At 35.7% G+C, this 20284-nt stretch overlaps 1 protein-coding gene and 1 long non-coding RNA gene across 3 annotated transcripts in view; one reads left to right on the top strand and one right to left on the bottom strand.

Annotated features, from left to right (window-relative positions):
- LOC125239303 (xaa-Pro aminopeptidase ApepP-like) overlaps positions 1-20284 on the top strand; it is a 68927-nt gene that overhangs the window by 4655 nt on the left and 43988 nt on the right. Inside the window, exons 6-8 of the mRNA XM_048146846.1 lie at positions 9-144; positions 1564-1659; positions 3107-3183. Coding sequence (XP_048002803.1) covers positions 9-144; positions 1564-1659; positions 3107-3183 — 309 coding nt within the window. The remainder of the gene's footprint in view (positions 1-8; positions 145-1563; positions 1660-3106; positions 3184-20284) is intronic.
- On the bottom strand, positions 9960-12384 carry LOC125239309. 2 transcript variants are annotated; one of them, XR_007178519.1, is made up of 5 exons: positions 11708-12384; positions 11308-11424; positions 10881-11001; positions 10553-10623; positions 9960-10083 (listed from the first exon to the last, which is right to left on the bottom strand). It is a non-coding gene; the product is annotated as an uncharacterized LOC125239309 (long non-coding RNA). The 2 variants fall into 2 exon arrangements; XR_007178518.1 differs by having other exon boundaries at positions 9966-10083; positions 11308-12384.

The raw sequence follows: 20284 nt of genomic DNA, 5'->3' as shown, positions 1-20284 counted from the left end.
TTATTCAGAGCGCGCTTACCCCATCCGGTATCCTTCTGCAAGCAACAGAAGATAACCTGGTGGATAAAGCGCGAACTAACGTCGGCGAGCCGGCACCCGCGCGGCCTAATAACGAAGTGTTTGGCTTACCTGTCGAGTACACTGGTAGGTAACTGTTCTAGTAAGTTACTCGCAAGAACACCTGTCGGCCTAGCGACAATCGTTGACAGAAGAGCTATTTGGACCGGACTAGTGTCCCAGATTTGTATGTTCACATTTTTGACAAATTTGTTTTGAAGTATGATGCGATGTGGCTAAGACGTATCGTTCGCCAAAGCTAACGATTAATTTCGAATTGGTTGAATCGATTAGGCCCTATGTATAAGGAGGTGCTTAAACAAATATACGATTTCTATCAACTTAGTGAAATGTCATTTGAATCGAAATGACAGACTCTGCCATAGCACTAGTTTAAAAATAAAAATGAATGATAAATGACATAATAAGTAAATCCAGCACGGGAAGCATGATCGCGCGATAGACGATAAAATATCAGGCCGTCCCTATTGCACTATGAGTAAGTGCGATAGGGACGGCCAGATGTTTTATCATTTATCGCGCGACCATGCTTCCCGTGCTGGGTGATAAATTAATATCGTAAAATACTCACTAACGAAGATCCGCAAAAATGTAACATGTGTTAGATTATGTTTAAAGTGAAATATTGTTTTTAAGTACTTGACTTTTTTAAATATTATTACAGGATTTTATTTAAAATTTCATTAGGTTGCGCGAGTTTACTTTTTGTGGACGCTGTCATGTGTCAAAAAGAGGTTCTTACAAATCTGGGACTCTGCCGGCCGAGTATACTGGTAGGTTACTGTACAAGAAAGAAAATGGGACTTAGTCGCGTAACATTTACGTTTATATTGTATATTTGGCTCGTTCTTTCGAACGTAATGTTACAAGCCAGACCTCGAGGAATATAATACCAACATCAACATCCGGTTCTTGTGAAGTACCCGCGCACTTTATCTTGATATTTTACTTTAGGGCTAGGGTAGTCATCTAGGAAGGTGGAGCCCCCTGAAAGCCTCCCATCTCCCCCTACATTCTTATACCTATACATATTTGGTGTGTGCTAAATGCTTGTATGTGAGTGTGCACAGAAAACGTCCTACTTTGTCGATTACGATAAAGCCGCTTTGTCAGTTTATCAGCAGTTCTCGAAAAGTTTGTACAAAAATTAAGGGAAAAGTTAAATTTGTTTTTATTAATTCCTATTTTGTTACCAAGATTTTGTTGATAAATTGAGATTTTATTAAGTTTTATTTCGTCATTAAGGTTCTCTAGTATCTATATTTTCTTAATTATAACAATTATCCTGTATATATCTTACGAAAGTCGAATTATATTACTAAATGTTGGTAACAAAATAGGATCAATTAAAATTTGCTGACGTGGCATTGTACAAAGTTGACGGGAATTGCTGTTATATTCATATAAAGATACAAGCAAATCTCGCCTTAATGGTAACCGACAAAGTGGGTCGTTTTACTAAACACACTCACATATTCTTTGCAGGCAAGCCGTCGAACGAGAAGATATCAGAATTGCTGGCACAGATCACGGCGTGGGGCGCCACGGCCCTCGTGCTCACCGCTTTAGACGACATCGCTTGTGAGTTTAGCAAATCGTCACTACTTTTAAAAAATCTCGTATCTCACGCTGATCCTCAAAGTTAAAACGCAGTAAGTCTATATGCATTCCATACATACTTACTACAATTTTCTCTTCATTGACAGACGAAGATACAAGCTTTTTTAAAAGTAGTGACGAAATTATTATTATTTTGCAAACAAATGTAATGTGTGTACAGTGGCGTTTAGTTTAGTGGTAGGACTCTGCCTCTTTAGGTTTTTTAATGTACAACCTTTCTATGAAAAATTGCAAACACAATTTATTAAAATTCTTAGCTTTTCATCTTAGAATATAAATTAACCAAAGTTATGTTTGTTATCTGTTCACAAAGCTGAGTAATGTATGTGTTAATAAAACATAATAATAAATACGAAATATTTATTAACTCGTATTCACTGTTCGATCCGCAGAATGTGTTTACAGCAGGGACGGTCATAATTACGTCTTCAGTGCACGTAAGGATAGTCTGTCGGTACGAAAAAAAAGGTGCGGTAGCACCTTTTTTTTTCGTACCGTACCTACTTACAAGAAGTGGTGCTTTATGTTACGTGCCTAATAAGACGCCGAAACTTCAAAGGGCCAAATACTGAAAACGTCGAACAATACACGTGCGAAGAGTGCATGTGGGCCATTTTTTTCAAAGTTGTCCACCCCACTTTTTTTGGATTTGGAATTTTTTACCTGGTTTCCACTCAGAATCGCGAGCTCTTTTCAATCCTAATAGGAGAAAAAAAGTGTCCCAAGGCTTTTTCCAATTCCGTTACCATTTTTTTATACATTTTGTATGGCGGTAACGGAATGGAAGGTTTGAAAAATGTACATGGAAATCTTGGGACAATTTTTTCCTCCTATCAGGATAGAAAGACCTCGCGATTCTGAGTATGAATCGCGTAAAAATCACCCATGTTATAAAAAAAGTGGGGTGGACAACTTTGAAAAAAATGCCCCTTGTCGACGTAAAACACTCCCTTCACTTATTTATCATCACTCGTTTCGAATTTTTCCGCACTTGTATCGTACTTAATGTATTAGTACCGAAATTTTGAAACGTAATAAATACAAAAGTCTTGGCAAAGAATACCTTTTTGTACCCTTTGGTGTAGAAACTCTAGGTCCATGGGGCCCCAGCGCGAACAAGCTGTTCACAGAAATCGCGAAGCGTCTGGTTGAGGTAACTGGTGACCGAAGAGCTGGCGACTTCCTCGCTCAACGTATCAGCATTGCGATACAGCGAGGAAATGTCGCCAGTATCCTTTGTACAATGCCTCAAGGGCCTATTTTAGACATTAGCTAGCTTTTAAGAGTTTTAAGTTTAGTCTTAGTTTCTTATATAATTATGTAAATATGTTCATGTAAATAAAGCAATAGTTAGATATGTATTAGTACCTGTATATGTCTACGGATTTTTTTATTGTTTTATTTCCAGATACGCTGAATCTTCGTGGCTCGGATATCATCCACAATCCGGTGTTCTTCGCCTATCTCGTGTTGAGAGCAGACGTGGTCAGTTTACTTTACTGTATTGTCTGTAGTGAGTTTACTTTACTCATTGTCTAAAAAAACGCTGGTAGCCTATCTTTAAGTACGTGCGACTTTCGTTCCGGAGGTCGCGGGTTCGAACCCCGGCTCGCACCAATGAGTTTTTCGGAATTTATGTGCGAAATGTCATTTGATATTTGCCAGTAGCTTTTCGGTGAAGGAAAACATCGTGAGGAAACCGGGCTTATTCCAATAAGGTCTAGTTTACCCTTTTGGTTTGAAGGTCAGACGGCAGTCGCTTTCGTAAAAACTAGTGCCTACGCCAAATCTTGGGATTAGTTGTCAAAGCGGACCCCAGGCTCCTTGTGCCTTGGCAAAATGCCGGGATAACGCAAGAAGGATGATTGTCTGTACTTACAATCAATTGGAACACTAGGCCACAAAAATCTCTTACCGCTTGTCATTTTGACATGGTTGTAAAGTGGCCTAGGGTTCCAATTGGTTGACTGTACATATGCTGTATGGAGCCATATCACATGTACGATATTTAGTACTTACTTTGGCTGTCAATTAGACCGATATCCCATACATTTAAGCCGCCGTCTTCGATTTTTGCCTTTGAAATCCTTTCTACATTCGATATCGGATCGGATGATGTGAAAACTCACTAAGTCGACGCGAAAAAAAAACCGCTAAAAACTTATGTCTCTATTCAAAGGGAATCAAAATTAATAGGGTACTTCCTGTTAACTTAAAACCATTAAATTTGGAAAAGTAAATTTTCTATTACAACATAAACAGGGAGAGAAAAATCTGTGATCGGAAATTAGAAGTTTTTATAAGGAATCATATCGGCTAGTATGCAGTATTCAGTTCTTTATTTGCCAATATGGAAACGAAAGCCATGCAAACACAATTATATATTATAAATACATACATACATACATACATACAATCACGCCTGTATCCCATAAAGGGGTAGGCAGAACACATGAAACCTAAAGCTTCAGTGCCACTCTTGGCAAATAAGGGGTTGAAAGAAAACGAAACTGTGACATTGCAGTGACAGGTTGCCAGCCTCTCGCCTACGCCACAATTTAACCCATATCCCATAGTCGCCTTCTACGACACCCACGGGAAGAAAGGGGGTGGTGAAATTCTTAACCCGTCACATGCGCGGATCCAGGGGGGGGGTCATGGGGGTCATGACCTGGAGCCTAGGTTGGCCATACAAATAGACCACGTGACCCCCCCTCTGGGGCCTGGGCCTTTACCACGTGACCCCCCCCTGGGCACGAAGCTGGATCCGCACTTGACCCGTCACCACACAGGCTCATAAATAATCAACAATAAAAAGGTAAGTAACAAAACAATAACAACAAACAACGAGATAATGAAATAATAAGTGAATTAATAAATAAATAAAATTTTTTAGTCAATTGTAATTAATAAATAAATTATTTTTTTTAGTATTTTAGTCAACAAGTAATAATAGTAATAAATGTCAGTTTCACTTACCATTTGACCCATAAAATAAATGCAATATTAAATGTCAACCAGAAAACTGTAAAAACCTGTATGAAGCTAAATGAAATATGATGAGAGGGATTAGTCAACTAGTAAGTCCCCGTCTCGCACTTGTCTATTTTTCTACTGACGCAAAAGGCTACTTGCCTCCTAGTCAAATCAGCTTCTTTTTAAGAACTGTCAAAACGAATTTCAACGTCTTGCCAATATGGAATTAATATGAAATCGAATTGAGTGATTGTAACAGAACAAGCGTCTATGACGAGGAAATTGACTCGTTATTACATATAAAACTTACGGCGAATCAACTTTTCCTTGACCAACTTTTTGGTGCATATTTCCTTTGGGATTTCATTGGATATTTTGACAAATAATATCTTTGAAGCTTTATCACATGTTTAGTCACGTCTTCACTCATAAAATTCACTGTTATTCTATGCAAAACAAGTTGGAAAAACATATTTATCAACAAACTACGTTCACATGGACGGAATACTGACACTGACAGTTGTCAGCTGCGTAGCGTTCCGATATTATGTCTTGATTTCAATCACAGGTCATGAAAGTTGATAATGATTAGTAGTATACTTTCTGGATGTGTTTAATGTAGCATTTAGAAACAAAAATGATATTTTACTGCGTATTTGATCTACAAAACTAACTAAAACCCTCTAACAAAAAAATATCTGCATACCTATACTAACCGCAATACATAACTCTTCGTCGCTAACTAGGTATCAATAAAATTATTCCTATATCACTTTGGAACACGTGCAGTCATGCAGATGTTACTATTGAGAAGCAAAAACGTACGTGCTGAGCTGTCTTGGACATTAATGCCTAAGGCGTACGACTTAGTAAACAAAACAGTTATGACCTTTTTCTTATGCATGTAATTTAGCGGCTATCCATTGTTACTTGTCGCTCTTTTGTAGCCGTTTTGTCGCTCTTTTGTAGCCGTTTTGTCGCTCTTTTGTCGCTCAATTGTCGCTCAATTGTCGCTCAATTGTCGCTTTTTTGTCGCCAAATTCTGTCGCCATTTGAATCTATAAAAGGGTCGGAGCGAGCCGACGCGGGTCATTCTTAAAATATCTACAAGACTAACAGTGTCTCTGGCTTTCGAGTGTTACTGGTGAGTGAAGTTGTTCTGCTATTATTTCTCTGTTTGTTTTTACTTGGAAATTATTCTAAGTGATTGTAAACTTTGAAATTGTGTCTTTGTTTGATTGTGCGGGGACAATATCGTCGTACAGTTGAACCTAGACCTGTGGTGGAATTGCTTTACTGTCAGTTGTGGGGTTATTTTAGTGTTCTATTTATAGTGTAGTGTTACATTTAAATTAATGTGTATAGTGAAGTTTTCTGTGCTTTGTTTCATGAGTACTGTTTAGCAATACAAAGACTGGGTCGATGTATGGCTGGTGCTTGGAGATAAGTCTGTGTTTGGTTTTGTAGGGAGTAATTCTTGCAAAACTAAGCTTAGATTATAGCACCTAAAGGAAACTTCACTCGTTTGTTTAGTTGGTCAGTAAAATTGAATTTAGTAATTTTCTATGGGGTTATTTTGTGAAAGTTATAAGCCAGATCATTGTTTGTGACAGACTGTTGTCCGGCTAGGCGCTTCTTCCCTTACGGTGTCAAATAAGAGGCGTTTAGGGGTCTTTTTGTTCCAAGTGGAGGGCTTGGACGCTTTTATACTTACAAAAGCGTATTTTCTCACCGGTCTCAAAGAGTCCAACTGTTAGATGGAAGTGAGGACTTTCACGATTGACGAAAGGCATTAGGAGTAATCCTTGCTCACTGAAGTCGGCAGTATTTGAGGCTGGGGTCCTATATTTATATATATTTATTTACTCGGTGCTCTAGTCCATGCTGGCGTTGGTCGCTGGGGATTTCGGTTGTGATCGATCCATATCTAATTAAAGTTTGGTCGCAGCTGGGTCTCCCATGTGGCTGGTACCGGTGTGTCCTAGAATACTGGATATATACACGGATAGGGCGATCTACTCTCTGCTACCCTAGCCTGCGGGCAAGAGCAGAGGGGGGGATCAGAACTCAAGCCTATAGGTTGCCTATCTCAGCTTCGCTGGCTGAACTGTACAGCTTATGGTAGGGATACACTTGTGCATATTCTGAACATTAGATCTATGGTAAGTGATGGTCTGTGTTTCAGATATGCTAGAATAGGGAAAACGATAGGAATAGGGTAGAGTCACACACTATTTCTATAAAAGTAGAGTTCTTTTATGATTGGTCTTGGAATATAATTGGTCAACGTGTATTGTGGAGAAATAATTTAACTACTACTATTTATATGGTTTAAATGGACTTTAAATGTGGTGTTTACTATCTTAAAATAAGTGGTAGAACTGGTAATTTATAAAATCTCTTATTACTTAATTTATTTGAGTGAAATTAATAATTGTGGTAGCAATTTCTGATTTTTCGGTGTGGCTGCGGGACACTTAGTGTTGCTAACTGGTTTTTCAAGGTAAATTCTATCAAGTTGGTTAGAGAAACAAACTATTCTTTGGAATAAAAAGCATAGGTTTGTTATAGGGCCCAGTGGCATGCGAGCGCCGTCCACTGATGGAAAGTCTAAAGCTTAGAAAAGTTTGACTTACTTATTTTTTTTACAAAAGTTAGCAACTGCTCGGTGTTTCGATAGAACATTAGAAAGATCGAGAAGTTATGGTCTATTAGCAGTATTGGGGAACGGGGGGTTTAGCTAGGGAAAAGAAACAAAATAAAAAAGGGGTTAGTTTGTAGATAGATAGCCCTTCAGGCTTACTTGCTTAGGATCCTGATAAAGTGGTTTGATCAGGTCAGGGGTCCCATACCGAATCGCAAGCCCTTGCCCAAACCGGGACCACTAATAAGGCGTAGCGGATGATTACCAAAATATTTTTTAATATTTATTTCATGAATGTTTCACTCACTAACTTTTATTCTAAAATTTCTTCATCACGTCATTAATTTTCTCACATATAACTTTCTAGGCCTAAATCTGATAAAATACTCTTCTATAACACTATATTATTATGCTACAATAACCTTTATTCTTCTTTAAAATATAAATAAATAAAATTTTAAAAATTAGTCAAAAATACAGCTGATACTCATTAAAGGATCTAGGTTATCTCGGTTCACATCGAAGGGTTCTACTTATTCACGCTAGACGATCACAAGGCCAAATTTAAGGGATATATTTAAAGGGGGGTTAACTATACTGTTGATTAGTCAAGTAAGTAAGTAAATAAGTTAAGGTGAGCGGAGGTTTAGTTACATTTGGTTCCGTGCCCAAGGGATCTAAGATGTGCTCTGTAGAACACATCTTGGATACCAAGGTTTATAAATAAATAATAGGAATTAGCCTTACCAGGCTACATTTGTTGTTGTGAAAACGAGTGGGTGTGCTGTATTTCTTGACTTATTTCATCTCTAAATAAAACTCATATACCTAATATTTTTATTCAATCGCTATTTCATAAAAACTAAAATAACTTTATCGTTAATAAACAAGTCTGTAGTATTTTCTTCCATTGTTAATTCTTGCCGCGTTCCGAGCGAAGTTATGCATCAGTACAGAATCAATTATATTTTCGTCTTCCTCTGGTGTCTGTAAAAATAAAATAATAAAATTAAAGTAGCGTAGTAAACTTAGACAAAATCGATTTCTAGGAAGTTAGCTCATAATCGTAGTGGTTGAACTAAACATCGTCCCGATTAGGCCATTTGATTTGCATTGCTACGTAGCAATTGTTGGCATTGGCACATCTTGACGTTCCTTTGCGCCTGTGCGTAGTACTATTATTTATTCTGTGTCTTAATGTATGTTTTATGGCTGTTGTATAGGCAGGGCAAGTACTGGAAATACTAGGTACTTATATAGAAAATACCCATGTATCTAAAATAATAGGAAGCGCGGAGCTGTAGCACTTTAGAAGAGTTTGCCACCTAGTGACCGGAATTGGAAACATAAGTGTGTGAACTATGTACAATAGCAATAGAATTTCATGTTAAAACAAATAGTTCTCTATATGTCTAGTACATTTTCATAGCAGGTTCTGCCATCTTCAGGGCTATTTTGAAAGCTTTACATCACGTTTGCGCTTTACATTGGAGATCGGATAGCTTCGATGCTGTCTTATATAGTCCATGAACACTCTGATATGTATATTCTTAGTAGGCGCCTGTTATACAGTACTTCATTTATAGGCAGGATAACTACTAGTTAGGACAGTAAGTAGGTCGCTAACATATTCTAGATGTAAGATTATTTTCCTAAAATAATCCAGGATACCTAAGCCCTAGATTTAAGACCTAGTAATACAAGAAGATAGGCTCTAGTCTAATTGCTATGGGGGCGCAATTATTCATTGTCGCGCTGAAGTACAATATTATATGGGGCGTCCCGCCATTTTTCTATGAATACTGAATAGCTACACGCATGTGGTATTATGACAAGTACATCCTTCGATGGATGGCTTGTTTGCATTTCAGTTGTAACTCTATAATCTACAAATTGGCTCACAGGATTTCATACATCATACAATAATTTGGCATATTGTTTGTACGGTTTGTACCAAATATTGTCACTGTAGTGCAGCCGTGAGAAGAATAGGTTTCTGTCTGTTAAGATATAGGTATAAATCATATTAGGACTAATTTTAGTTCATTAGCTTATAAGTCATCATATATTTTCATATTACATCCGTAGTAAACAAGCATACGTCCCTCTTGATGGTGAGAGGTCACCATAGCCTATATCTGCCAATTATTTCAATAAATTAAATCCACTGTACGAATTTCAACTTTCTATACGTATATATTTTTACTGTAGTAATACAAATAAGTATGTATGTATAAATAAGATTTTTAATAGCTCCATATGACATGAGTTCGTTATCTCACATGATAAGCTGTAGGCTAGTCTAAAATAGTAAGTGTAAAACCATACAATCATTATGTTCGGTAGATTGTGTACACAGCTTTTATACAATATTTCACAAGTCAGGAGTATGCCAACTTACTGTACTTCATTACAACCATGTCAAACATATCCTACGAAATATTAGCATTACCAGCATCTGGGAGGTCGTACCTCGCCATACCTTAACTCCACCACTGCTTGATCATTGTCACAATTGCTCAAATAATTTTATGAAAATTGATTGAAGCTTGTAATATTCCTGTTAAGTAGGCATAGATAATAAGCACTATTATCATTATAAAACCATATTTTACTGAGGTTCAGAAAAAGTATGTAGTATGTGGTACGCATTAAGTATGTAAACTTACCTAACATGACCGGGTCCAGTCTGATTGTCGGATTACTTTGTTGTTCAGTAACGTTGAGCATGAGCTGGTAGTGTAGATCAGTGAGCCTTTAGTACACTGAAAGGAAACGTCAGAGATTAGAAATGTTCATGTAGATAGCGTAAGAAAAGGGTTTAGTTTTAGAGTGGGGTTCTGCCAAATAGGAACAATATTATTTCACTTATCTACTCACGGGGGCGCGTCGCTTAATTTTGGAACTAAGACACGCCCGTGAGAAATATTGTGTCAGAAAAAACAATGCATACAGCAAAATTTACAAAAAGGAAATTAAAAATAAAAAAAGTTTGAGAACCCCTGCCTTGCAGTGCATATCTACACGAGTTAGGACATAAATGAGTTAGTAATAAGTTTGCTTAGCCAATAAAATGATGATGAGTCAGTTAAGTTTGATTTTTATCCGGTCGCTCATGCCTCGCCGTTTTGCTCTACGCTTCATTTCAATTTTCTAGATAAAATATTGATGCCATGAGCTGTTCACTTTTAAATTTAATAATTAGAACGTGTTATTATAATAAAACATAAGTACCTTTCATTTATATGAAGTCAGTAGATATATGGAAGACGGTCCAACCTGAAGCATGGCCTCTCGGGTAAAACCTGAAATTGTATATATGAAAAAAAATTAGTTAAAAAAAAAAAAAGGGTGTATGTATGTTTAAGGAATCTTATTTGTAAATATGTATCATTAAGATTGTTTATATTTATCTAGGCCATTCATGGTTAAGAAAAAAAAAAGAAGAACAACCATATCCATGTTTCTATGTAAAATTTCCTGCCGAGTCGTTTTACTCACTAAGTAGAGTTAATTAAGTTTAAAAAGTAGCTGTTTAGTGGCTATGATTTTTTGTACTTACTTGAGGATAGTGCTAAAACGGAGTACAGTCCATAAAGGATACACTGGAAAATTCCTCAGTCCACCTGCACATTGCCGACAGCTGGTTGATATTCTTCGAGGATGGTTACCCATTTCATATACTGAAAATTAATACATACATTGTTTAAACTCAATGTAGCACAAACAAAATTTATGCTAAGTCTGGATTTTTTAGTCTACATAATTTTATTTAAGTATACAAAAATACAAAATTAAAGTTTGGACAAGTTACAATGCCTATTTTTAAATGCCATAACATTCATTTGAGGTCCTACAAATATTGCTTTCCATAATCCATAAGCTTGAGAAATTTTATTGGTTGGAACGGAAACAACATTACAAGTTCCAAGTACAGTTAGGAGACCTAGGTCAAGTAAATTAGTCAAAGATATAATTTTAATGCTTACCGTTTAACCAAAGTATGTTCAGTTTCTATAAATATTGTTTTCCATAAATTTGTGGCAGATGTGTAGAAATATCGGACATTGTAAACTTTCCAGAGAAATTCCAATTAGATGTTGAAACTGAAAAATCGAACAACCATGTAAACCTCATTGAAAGTAACAAATATATTTTGTTAGTTAGGCCTATTTCACATACATTTAGATCCTCTTAGGGAATGTGAAAGTCAGAAAGTAATGTGGGAAATTTACTAATCATTAATTTATCTGACGATAAAACAACGAAATAAGCAACATTTCACCATATATATTTGGTCTATTTATTGTAGTTCGCAAGTATGTTCTGCTGGGTTTCGAAAACAACGACTTGTTTGAAAACACATCAAATAATAAAACAAGGACTTACCTTTCTTGAAAAGCTGCGTTGAAGTAGGTAACTTAATAATTTTATCAGTGGAGACATGGCCCGTTAAGACATCCTTTGCATGGGCTGTTTGCTCATTAATTCATGAGTATGAGCACTAGATTCTTCTATTATCTTGATGAGAAACACAACAAAACACATGTCCATTGCATTGCATTCACTAAATGTCATGTCAATTTCATAACCTCACTTTCGCTATCGGAAAATTACATTGCAATTGCAGTTCGGAGTTCAGTTTGATAAAACAAGATCACTTTGTCGGCATTCGGCAATATTATTTGAGAGTAACGCGTGTTTAGGGCAAATAATGTTTTGTTTGCATTTTCTTAGTTTGCTAAATGACAAAATGGCGAATATGGACGGTTCATGACCGGCGTCGGCGCAGAATTGCCTGTCGTATTGTTTAAGCAGATTAAAATAAAGCGAATATTTAAATAATTCTAGTTGTAGATCATGTAATTAATAATGAGCTAAAGAAAACAAAAACGGATCTGCCATTTTTTCGCGAACAAGCGGATTAGCGGTAAGCATGACATAGATTAGAGAAAATAATTTAACCACAGATAACATATATCTTCGCCAAAAGGTGTTCTATCGGTGACATTACACAAACTATCATTGTTTTTAAGTTGGTACGCTTGATCGGTCATACAATTTTCGACAAAAGATATTCAGTAATTCAGTAATTTATTGTCCGGTGTTGTCATTTACAAAACTTTACTTCATTTTTCTCTACTTCATTATAGTAAAATTAATACAATAGATGTATTTAAATACAAAAGATTTTGTTAATTTAATTTTCTATTGCTTAAATCACATCAAACTATTCAAGTTGTGTAGATTTTGAACGGTATTTTGTAAATAGGGCCTAACACATGTCCCCTTACAAGTGCGGTCCGACCGTCTATTAGATCCTTAAAGAATCTCACAATATATTTTTAATGTGGTCACACTTTTGTAAACCGATGCGCACACGCGATTTCCTACGCATTGACAAATTTACACGATAGTTTTCGTTCGATTTCATTAAATTATGAAAAAAAAAAAAATCAATTATATATTTCTAATAACTAGTCAAATATTTGAACATTATGATAGGCTAAATTTATGATATCAAATAATTGTTTTGTTGATTTAATGTTTGTGACTACTAAAAACACATTAGTGTGTTTACAATGAAAATACGCCCATGAGGACAATTGTAAAAGAAAAAAAAAACGGTTAAGGATGACAATATTGACAGTGACAGTTCCTTACGAAAAAAAATCTGAGCGCGAAGTTATTAAATTTTATTTAAGAAAACCGATTTCACTGAAATTATAGTGTTATGTAGCTTCAAATAATTAGTGTAATTGATAGTGTAGGAGCATGTGTTATTTTTAGTGACGTCTTATTATCACACGTAGAGAAATGTGAGAGTTAACTACGTTTTGAAACGAAGAGCTCTGTTAGTGAAAACATAGTAATTTCAATTAGTTTTAGGCCATAATTAGTTAGTTAAAAAAGGTGTTAGTGCAATAGTGCAAGACTTGAGTACATGGAGACAGAGTTAGCAACAGTTTGGACGCGAAAAACATGAAGTGAACATTGAGATATTTCGTGGGACGTTCGAGTTGAAGTACCCGGCTTTTGATGTCAACTAACGGAGGAGTAAGAGTTTTTGAGCCTGGTCTCATACCTGCTCATAGGACCAACGTGTTACTGAAGATTTTCAATATGATTATGTTGTTAGTGGTGCCATATTATGCCACACTAAACAGAAGAATGGAACAGAAAATGCCGATCAAGAAAAATACATATATGTAAGTGTTCAAAACCCCAGTTAATTTACCCTATTCTAGTTTTATTGAGCAAACAAGACGGAATTTTATAGTCTGCAGTAATTTTTGAGTTAGAAAAATTAAAGTCACTTAGCGATCAGACATCATACTTGAAGAAAAAAATTATAATAATAATAATAATTGTAGGTGAACGTAAATGAGACGTACGTCTCATATGGTTAAAGTACCTAGATGGTCCTGCAACCTTAGTTGGCATATTTTTTTGGAAAATATTTTAACGCTTGTGATTTTTATTTTATCTTTCCCTCTGTTTTATTGGAAGTCTTTAACTTAACTTTAGTTTTAACCTAAGATAGATTCTTACCACAGCAGTGTTCTGTCATTGAACATAGTGGATCAGCGAGGACGGTGGAAACATGCGGTGAAAACTTCAGTGTGTGTTTAAGTGCATGCTTAGTAACGCTAGTGAAATAACAAGTGTTTATGATATTCGATTTATGCAATATTTTATTTTTTGACCAATGATTGGACAAATAAGGACTAGCCAACTTTAGAGTTGAAGAAATATTCATTGGTTTCAAGTTACTTGCTGTGTTCAAAAATAAGTAACTGGATCTTTTGCGATTATGCTGATTGTGATCAAGTCTGCAGCGTGTCTTCGGAAGAGATTTCATGGTGTCCTGGGTTATGACACCGACTGAGAAGAGAATAGTTTGGAAAATTTTGAAATATTACCAGGAGGCCAGCAGGATCTAATCATCATCATTAGCTACTCAAGAACCCATCATAGAACTAGCCAAGTATGAAGGGAAAAAGGAAGAGAGACACCTTTGACCAAGTTCCTCAAGCCATTGTCGTGTTTTTTAACAATTTGCTAAGTTTGCTGCAACTGTAAATGCCATGAAGAAGGAATAATTTGTCTGAGGTTACAAAACTTTCGGGGCATGTTATACAATATTGAAGACATAGAATAGGACAATACAAGTTTTAAGCTCGTTTCAAGAAAAAAAAATCATTATTTTGTTATATTATTATTCAATCAAATAAAAGTATTTTGAACCTACTTATGCCATCATTTTGTATTTTATCATAAGGCAATTAAAACCAAAATAAAATTTTGCAGATAGTTTGAAAAAAAAAAGGGAATATATTTTATCAAAACCACATCAAATTTGATGTTACATTATATTTTACAAAAAAATATCAAAACCATATCAAAATTAAGGATACATCATATTTTGCGGGAAAAAATTGAAAATATGAAAACCACTTCAAAACTGCAATTATTTTTTTTGCAAAATTGTAATATGCGCTTATTATGAACATTACATGATGTGTAATGTAAATTCTATGAGTACATTGGTTACAAGTCAATGACTTCTTAGTAAAGAATGTTTATTTATTGCGACAAACTTATGTGGAACATTATTATTTTTCTTTCTTATCATCATCATCATTATCATTATTTTAAACGTGTCATGATTTCTTCAAAATTTTATTGAGATGCAGTGTTATTATTATAGGGGTGGTAGAAGTCAAAATTTTGTCTGAAATTAATTTTATTTCTATAGTGATCTGTGTGATAAAGGGCTTTATTGGCTAGCACATCGTATAGTTTCTCTGTCATTTAGTAGTTTCGTTCCTAGGATTATAAAATGGTGTATGGTGGATGTAAATTTATAATACGGATTTTTTTTTATTATCTAGATAAAGAAGTCGGTTCATTATATGGACAACAATTTTTTTTAAAAATCTTTATTTTGTAAGAAGAATGTATTGGATATACATTGTATGGTTAGATTATTTTAATATAACAATAACTGGACATCATAGTAGCTAGTCTGCCTGGGGTAGACGTTAGGAAAATCGAGATCGGTGGATAAGCTATTTTTCATTTTAGTTATTACAGTTAGCAGTGATATTTATTATTTATGCGTTATCACTTTTTTTACATTATATAGGGTGGTATACTGTACAATATCGGTAATCACCAGTGCAGATCCTCGTTTCTAAGCATAACTCGGTCAGTATTTTGTTCTACAAAGATCGGAGTAGGGAGGGCCACTATTTTGTTTAAGTGACTGTACTTACTTTTATAAATTTTTTGCATTTTATGCTATCAATTTTGCATTATGAACTGCAGGAAAAAAAAACAAAGACAGGAAAATTGAAAGTAGGGTAGTGAACTTACAGTAATTGACTCTAGTTAAAATGTGAACATAAAATATAATATTTTGTTTCGTACGAACATTTTATTTTTAGTATGTGCATCAAACAATTTTCACACATTGTCAAATTGTTTGCGGTTAGTAATTATTTTATAAAATTAAATATGGATGTATAAAATGAAACCTATCATAAATAAAATGAAATTTTCTTTGCTTTCGAGTCAGGGTAGAGTGGGGTAAAATGGAATACGTGAATTTTGAAGTTATTAAGTTATTTTATTCTTTATTTTTGATTACTTTTAAGAGCGTTGGCTTTCTGTTGAGATCGAGTGAAAGAGCGAATGAGGAAGTAAGAATGGTTACATTGTGTGTGTGTGTGTGAATAATTTAGAGATGATGAATGTTTATAGATGTAAGAATGTTTTGAATGGGATGAATGACTGAATGAAGTGTGTCTCGAATGATTTTTTTTATGGAATGAGTGGATTGATACAGACAGACAGCGCTGGAAAGTGGTCAAAACTAGTTTGGTCGGAATTTGCGGGGAATAAACAGCGGGGGGGCTGAGGGAAACACATTAGCCATAAAAAGCTTATCGGTTAGGTTAAAATCCATTTGGATTCGACCCATTTCAAGGGTAGTTTTTCGTGGCTACTCACTCTACAAGGTAATAAGACCCATACTAAAACCACACACCTCATCTTGAATGGGATGTATTTGACAATCGACATATTTTAGGGCCGATATCGTCTAGTGAGAACGAGGCTCTTTTCAATATTTGTTTCCTTGTTATGTGTTCGAATTTGTGAAGTTTAGTATCATCAAAACATTTCTTCATTTGATCATGATATGGTACCGAGTTGAGGTACATGCTTATGTCATTTAAGGTTTGTTTTATAAAAAAAAAAAAAAACACATCCAAACAGATCTTAAGTCAGTATATTTTATTCAAGTATGAGACATGCGCCAAGACATGTGGCTGGAGTGATTAGGTAGAGGAATTGGTTTGAGTTCCGACAATGGAGATTGAAGGCTCTGGACTTATAATGAGAGCTCAAAAGGTTTCTTCGTAATTGCGTGGGAAGTTATTGTGAACTCGTTGAAATTATTACGATAATTATTCCGGTCCAACAGTGTGGATGGAATGAATATTCGCCGCGACCGGGGAACGAGCTAGCAAGAACGGGTTAGTAGGACCTATCAGATTCACAACCTGATATCCCTGGCGATGCGTGGACTCTGAGAAAGGGGTTATCATGGTTCATTGTCGAGATTCTGATGAGCTAATTTCAAAACTGAGTCGCTAGCAGTTGCATAGTATTGGAATACACACCACACGATTAGAAATGGGGGGATATTTCCGACTGATCTAGAGATATTCTTCTTTTATTCAATTTTATTGCTTCTTTTGCTAAGTGAGATTGGATTTTTTTACAAACCACTTTGTATTTTGTAAAAGAAATCCAATCGGGGGCGAGTTGTAACAGAACAAGCGTCTATGACGAGGAAATTGACTCGTTATTACATATAAAACTTACGGCGAATCAACTTTTCCTTGACCAACTTTTTGGTGCATATTTCCTTTGGGATTTCATTGGATATTTTGACAAATAATATCTTTGAAGCTTTATCACATGTTTAGTCACGTCTTCACTCATAAAATTCACTGTTATTCTATGCAAAACAAGTTGGAAAAACATATTTATCAACAAACTACGTTCACATGGACGGAATACTGACACTGACAGTTGTCAGCTGCGTAGCGTTCCGATATTATGTCTTGATTTCAATCACAGGTCATGAAAGTTGATAATGATTAGTAGTATACTTTCTGGATGTGTTTAATGTAGCATTTAGAAACAAAAATGATATTTTACTGCGTATTTGATCTACAAAACTAACTAAAACCCTCTAACAAAAAAATATCTGCATACCTATACTAACCGCAATACATAACTCTTCGTCGCTAACTAGGTATCAATAAAATTATTCCTATATCACTTTGGAACACGTGCAGTCATGCAGATGTTACTATTGAGAAGCAAAAACGTACGTGCTGAGCTGTCTTGGACATTAATGCCTAAGGCGTACGACTTAGTAAACAAAACAGTTATGACCTTTTTCTTATGCATGTAATTTAGCGGCTATCCATTGTTACTTGTCGCTCTTTTGTAGCCGTTTTGTCGCTCTTTTGTCGCTCTTTTGTAGCCGTTTTGTCGCTCTTTTGTCGCTCTTTTGTCGCTCAATTGTCGCTCAATTGTCGCTCAATTGTCGCTCAATTGTCGCTTTTTTGTCGCCAAATTCTGTCGCCATTTGAATCTATAAAAGGGTCGGAGCGAGCCGACGCGGGTCATTCTTAAAATATCTACAAGACTAACAGTGTCTCTGGCTTTCGAGTGTTACTGGTGAGTGAAGTTGTTCTGCTATTATTTCTCTGTTTGTTTTTACTTGGAAATTATTCTAAGTGATTGTAAACTTTGAAATTGTGTCTTTGTTTGATTGTGCGGGGACAATATCGTCGTACAGTTGAACCTAGACCTGTGGTGGAATTGCTTTACTGTCAGTTGTGGGGTTATTTTAGTGTTCTATTTATAGTGTAGTGTTACATTTAAATTAATGTGTATAGTGAAGTTTTCTGTGCTTTGTTTCATGAGTACTGTTTAGCAATACAAAGACTGGGTCGATGTATGGCTGGTGCTTGGAGATAAGTCTGTGTTTGGTTTTGTAGGGAGTAATTCTTGCAAAACTAAGCTTAGATTATAGCACCTAAAGGAAACTTCACTCGTTTGTTTAGTTGGTCAGTAAAATTGAATTTAGTAATTTTCTATGGGGTTATTTTGTGAAAGTTATAAGCCAGATCATTGTTTGTGACAGACTGTTGTCCGGCTAGGCGCTTCTTCCCTTACGGTGTCAAATAAGAGGCGTTTAGGGGTCTTTTTGTTCCAAGTGGAGGGCTTGGACGCTTTTATACTTACAAAAGCGTATTTTCTCACCGGTCTCAAAGAGTCCAACTGTTAGATGGAAGTGAGGACTTTCACGATTGACGAAAGGCATTAGGAGTAATCCTTGCTCACTGAAGTCGGCAGTATTTGAGGCTGGGGTCCTATATTTATATATATTTATTTACTCGGTGCTCTAGTCCATGCTGGCGTTGGTCGCTGGGGATTTCGGTTGTGATCGATCCATATCTAATTAAAGTTTGGTCGCAGCTGGGTCTCCCATGTGGCTGGTACCGGTGTGTCCTAGAATACTGGATATATACACGGATAGGGCGATCTACTCTCTGCTACCCTAGCCTGCGGGCAAGAGCAGAGGGGGGGATCAGAACTCAAGCCTATAGGTTGCCTATCTCAGCTTCGCTGGCTGAACTGTACAGCTTATGGTAGGGATACACTTGTGCATATTCTGAACATTAGATCTATGGTAAGTGATGGTCTGTGTTTCAGATATGCTAGAATAGGGAAAACGATAGGAATAGGGTAGAGTCACACACTATTTCTATAAAAGTAGAGTTCTTTTATGATTGGTCTTGGAATATAATTGGTCAACGTGTATTGTGGAGAAATAATTTAACTACTACTATTTATATGGTTTAAATGGACTTTAAATGTGGTGTTTACTATCTTAAAATAAGTGGTAGAACTGGTAATTTATAAAATCTCTTATTACTTAATTTATTTGAGTGAAATTAATAATTGTGGTAGCAATTTCTGATTTTTCGGTGTGGCTGCGGGACACTTAGTGTTGCTAACTGGTTTTTCAAGGTAAATTCTATCAAGTTGGTTAGAGAAACAAACTATTCTTTGGAATAAAAAGCATAGGTTTGTTATAGGGCCCAGTGGCATGCGAGCGCCGTCCACTGATGGAAAGTCTAAAGCTTAGAAAAGTTTGACTTACTTATTTTTTTTACAAAAGTTAGCAACTGCTCGGTGTTTCGATAGAACATTAGAAAGATCGAGAAGTTATGGTCTATTAGCAGTATTGGGGAACGGGGGGTTTAGCTAGGGAAAAGAAACAAAATAAAAAAGGGGTTAGTTTGTAGATAGATAGCCCTTCAGGCTTACTTGCTTAGGATCCTGATAAAGTGGTTTGATCAGGTCAGGGGTCCCATACCGAATCGCAAGCCCTTGCCCAAACCGGGACCACTAATAAGGCGTAGCGGATGATTACCAAAATATTTTTTAATATTTATTTCATGAATGTTTCACTCACTAACTTTTATTCTAAAATTTCTTCATCACGTCATTAATTTTCTCACATATAACTTTCTAGGCCTAAATCTGATAAAATACTCTTCTATAACACTATATTATTATGCTACAATAACCTTTATTCTTCTTTAAAATATAAATAAATAAAATTTTAAAAATTAGTCAAAAATACAGCTGATACTCATTAAAGGATCTAGGTTATCTCGGTTCACATCGAAGGGTTCTACTTATTCACGCTAGACGATCACAAGGCCAAATTTAAGGGATATATTTAAAGGGGGGTTAACTATACTGTTGATTAGTCAAGTAAGTAAGTAAATAAGTTAAGGTGAGCGGAGGTTTAGTTACATGATGTCACGGTCAACTCAGTAACTTTATATATTTCTACCTGACTTATTA

Source organism: Leguminivora glycinivorella, chromosome 25, assembly GCF_023078275.1.
Source record: "Leguminivora glycinivorella isolate SPB_JAAS2020 chromosome 25, LegGlyc_1.1, whole genome shotgun sequence".
Lineage (NCBI taxonomy): Eukaryota > Metazoa > Arthropoda > Insecta > Lepidoptera > Tortricidae > Leguminivora > Leguminivora glycinivorella.
This window is presented reverse-complemented; position numbering and strand designations above follow the sequence as displayed.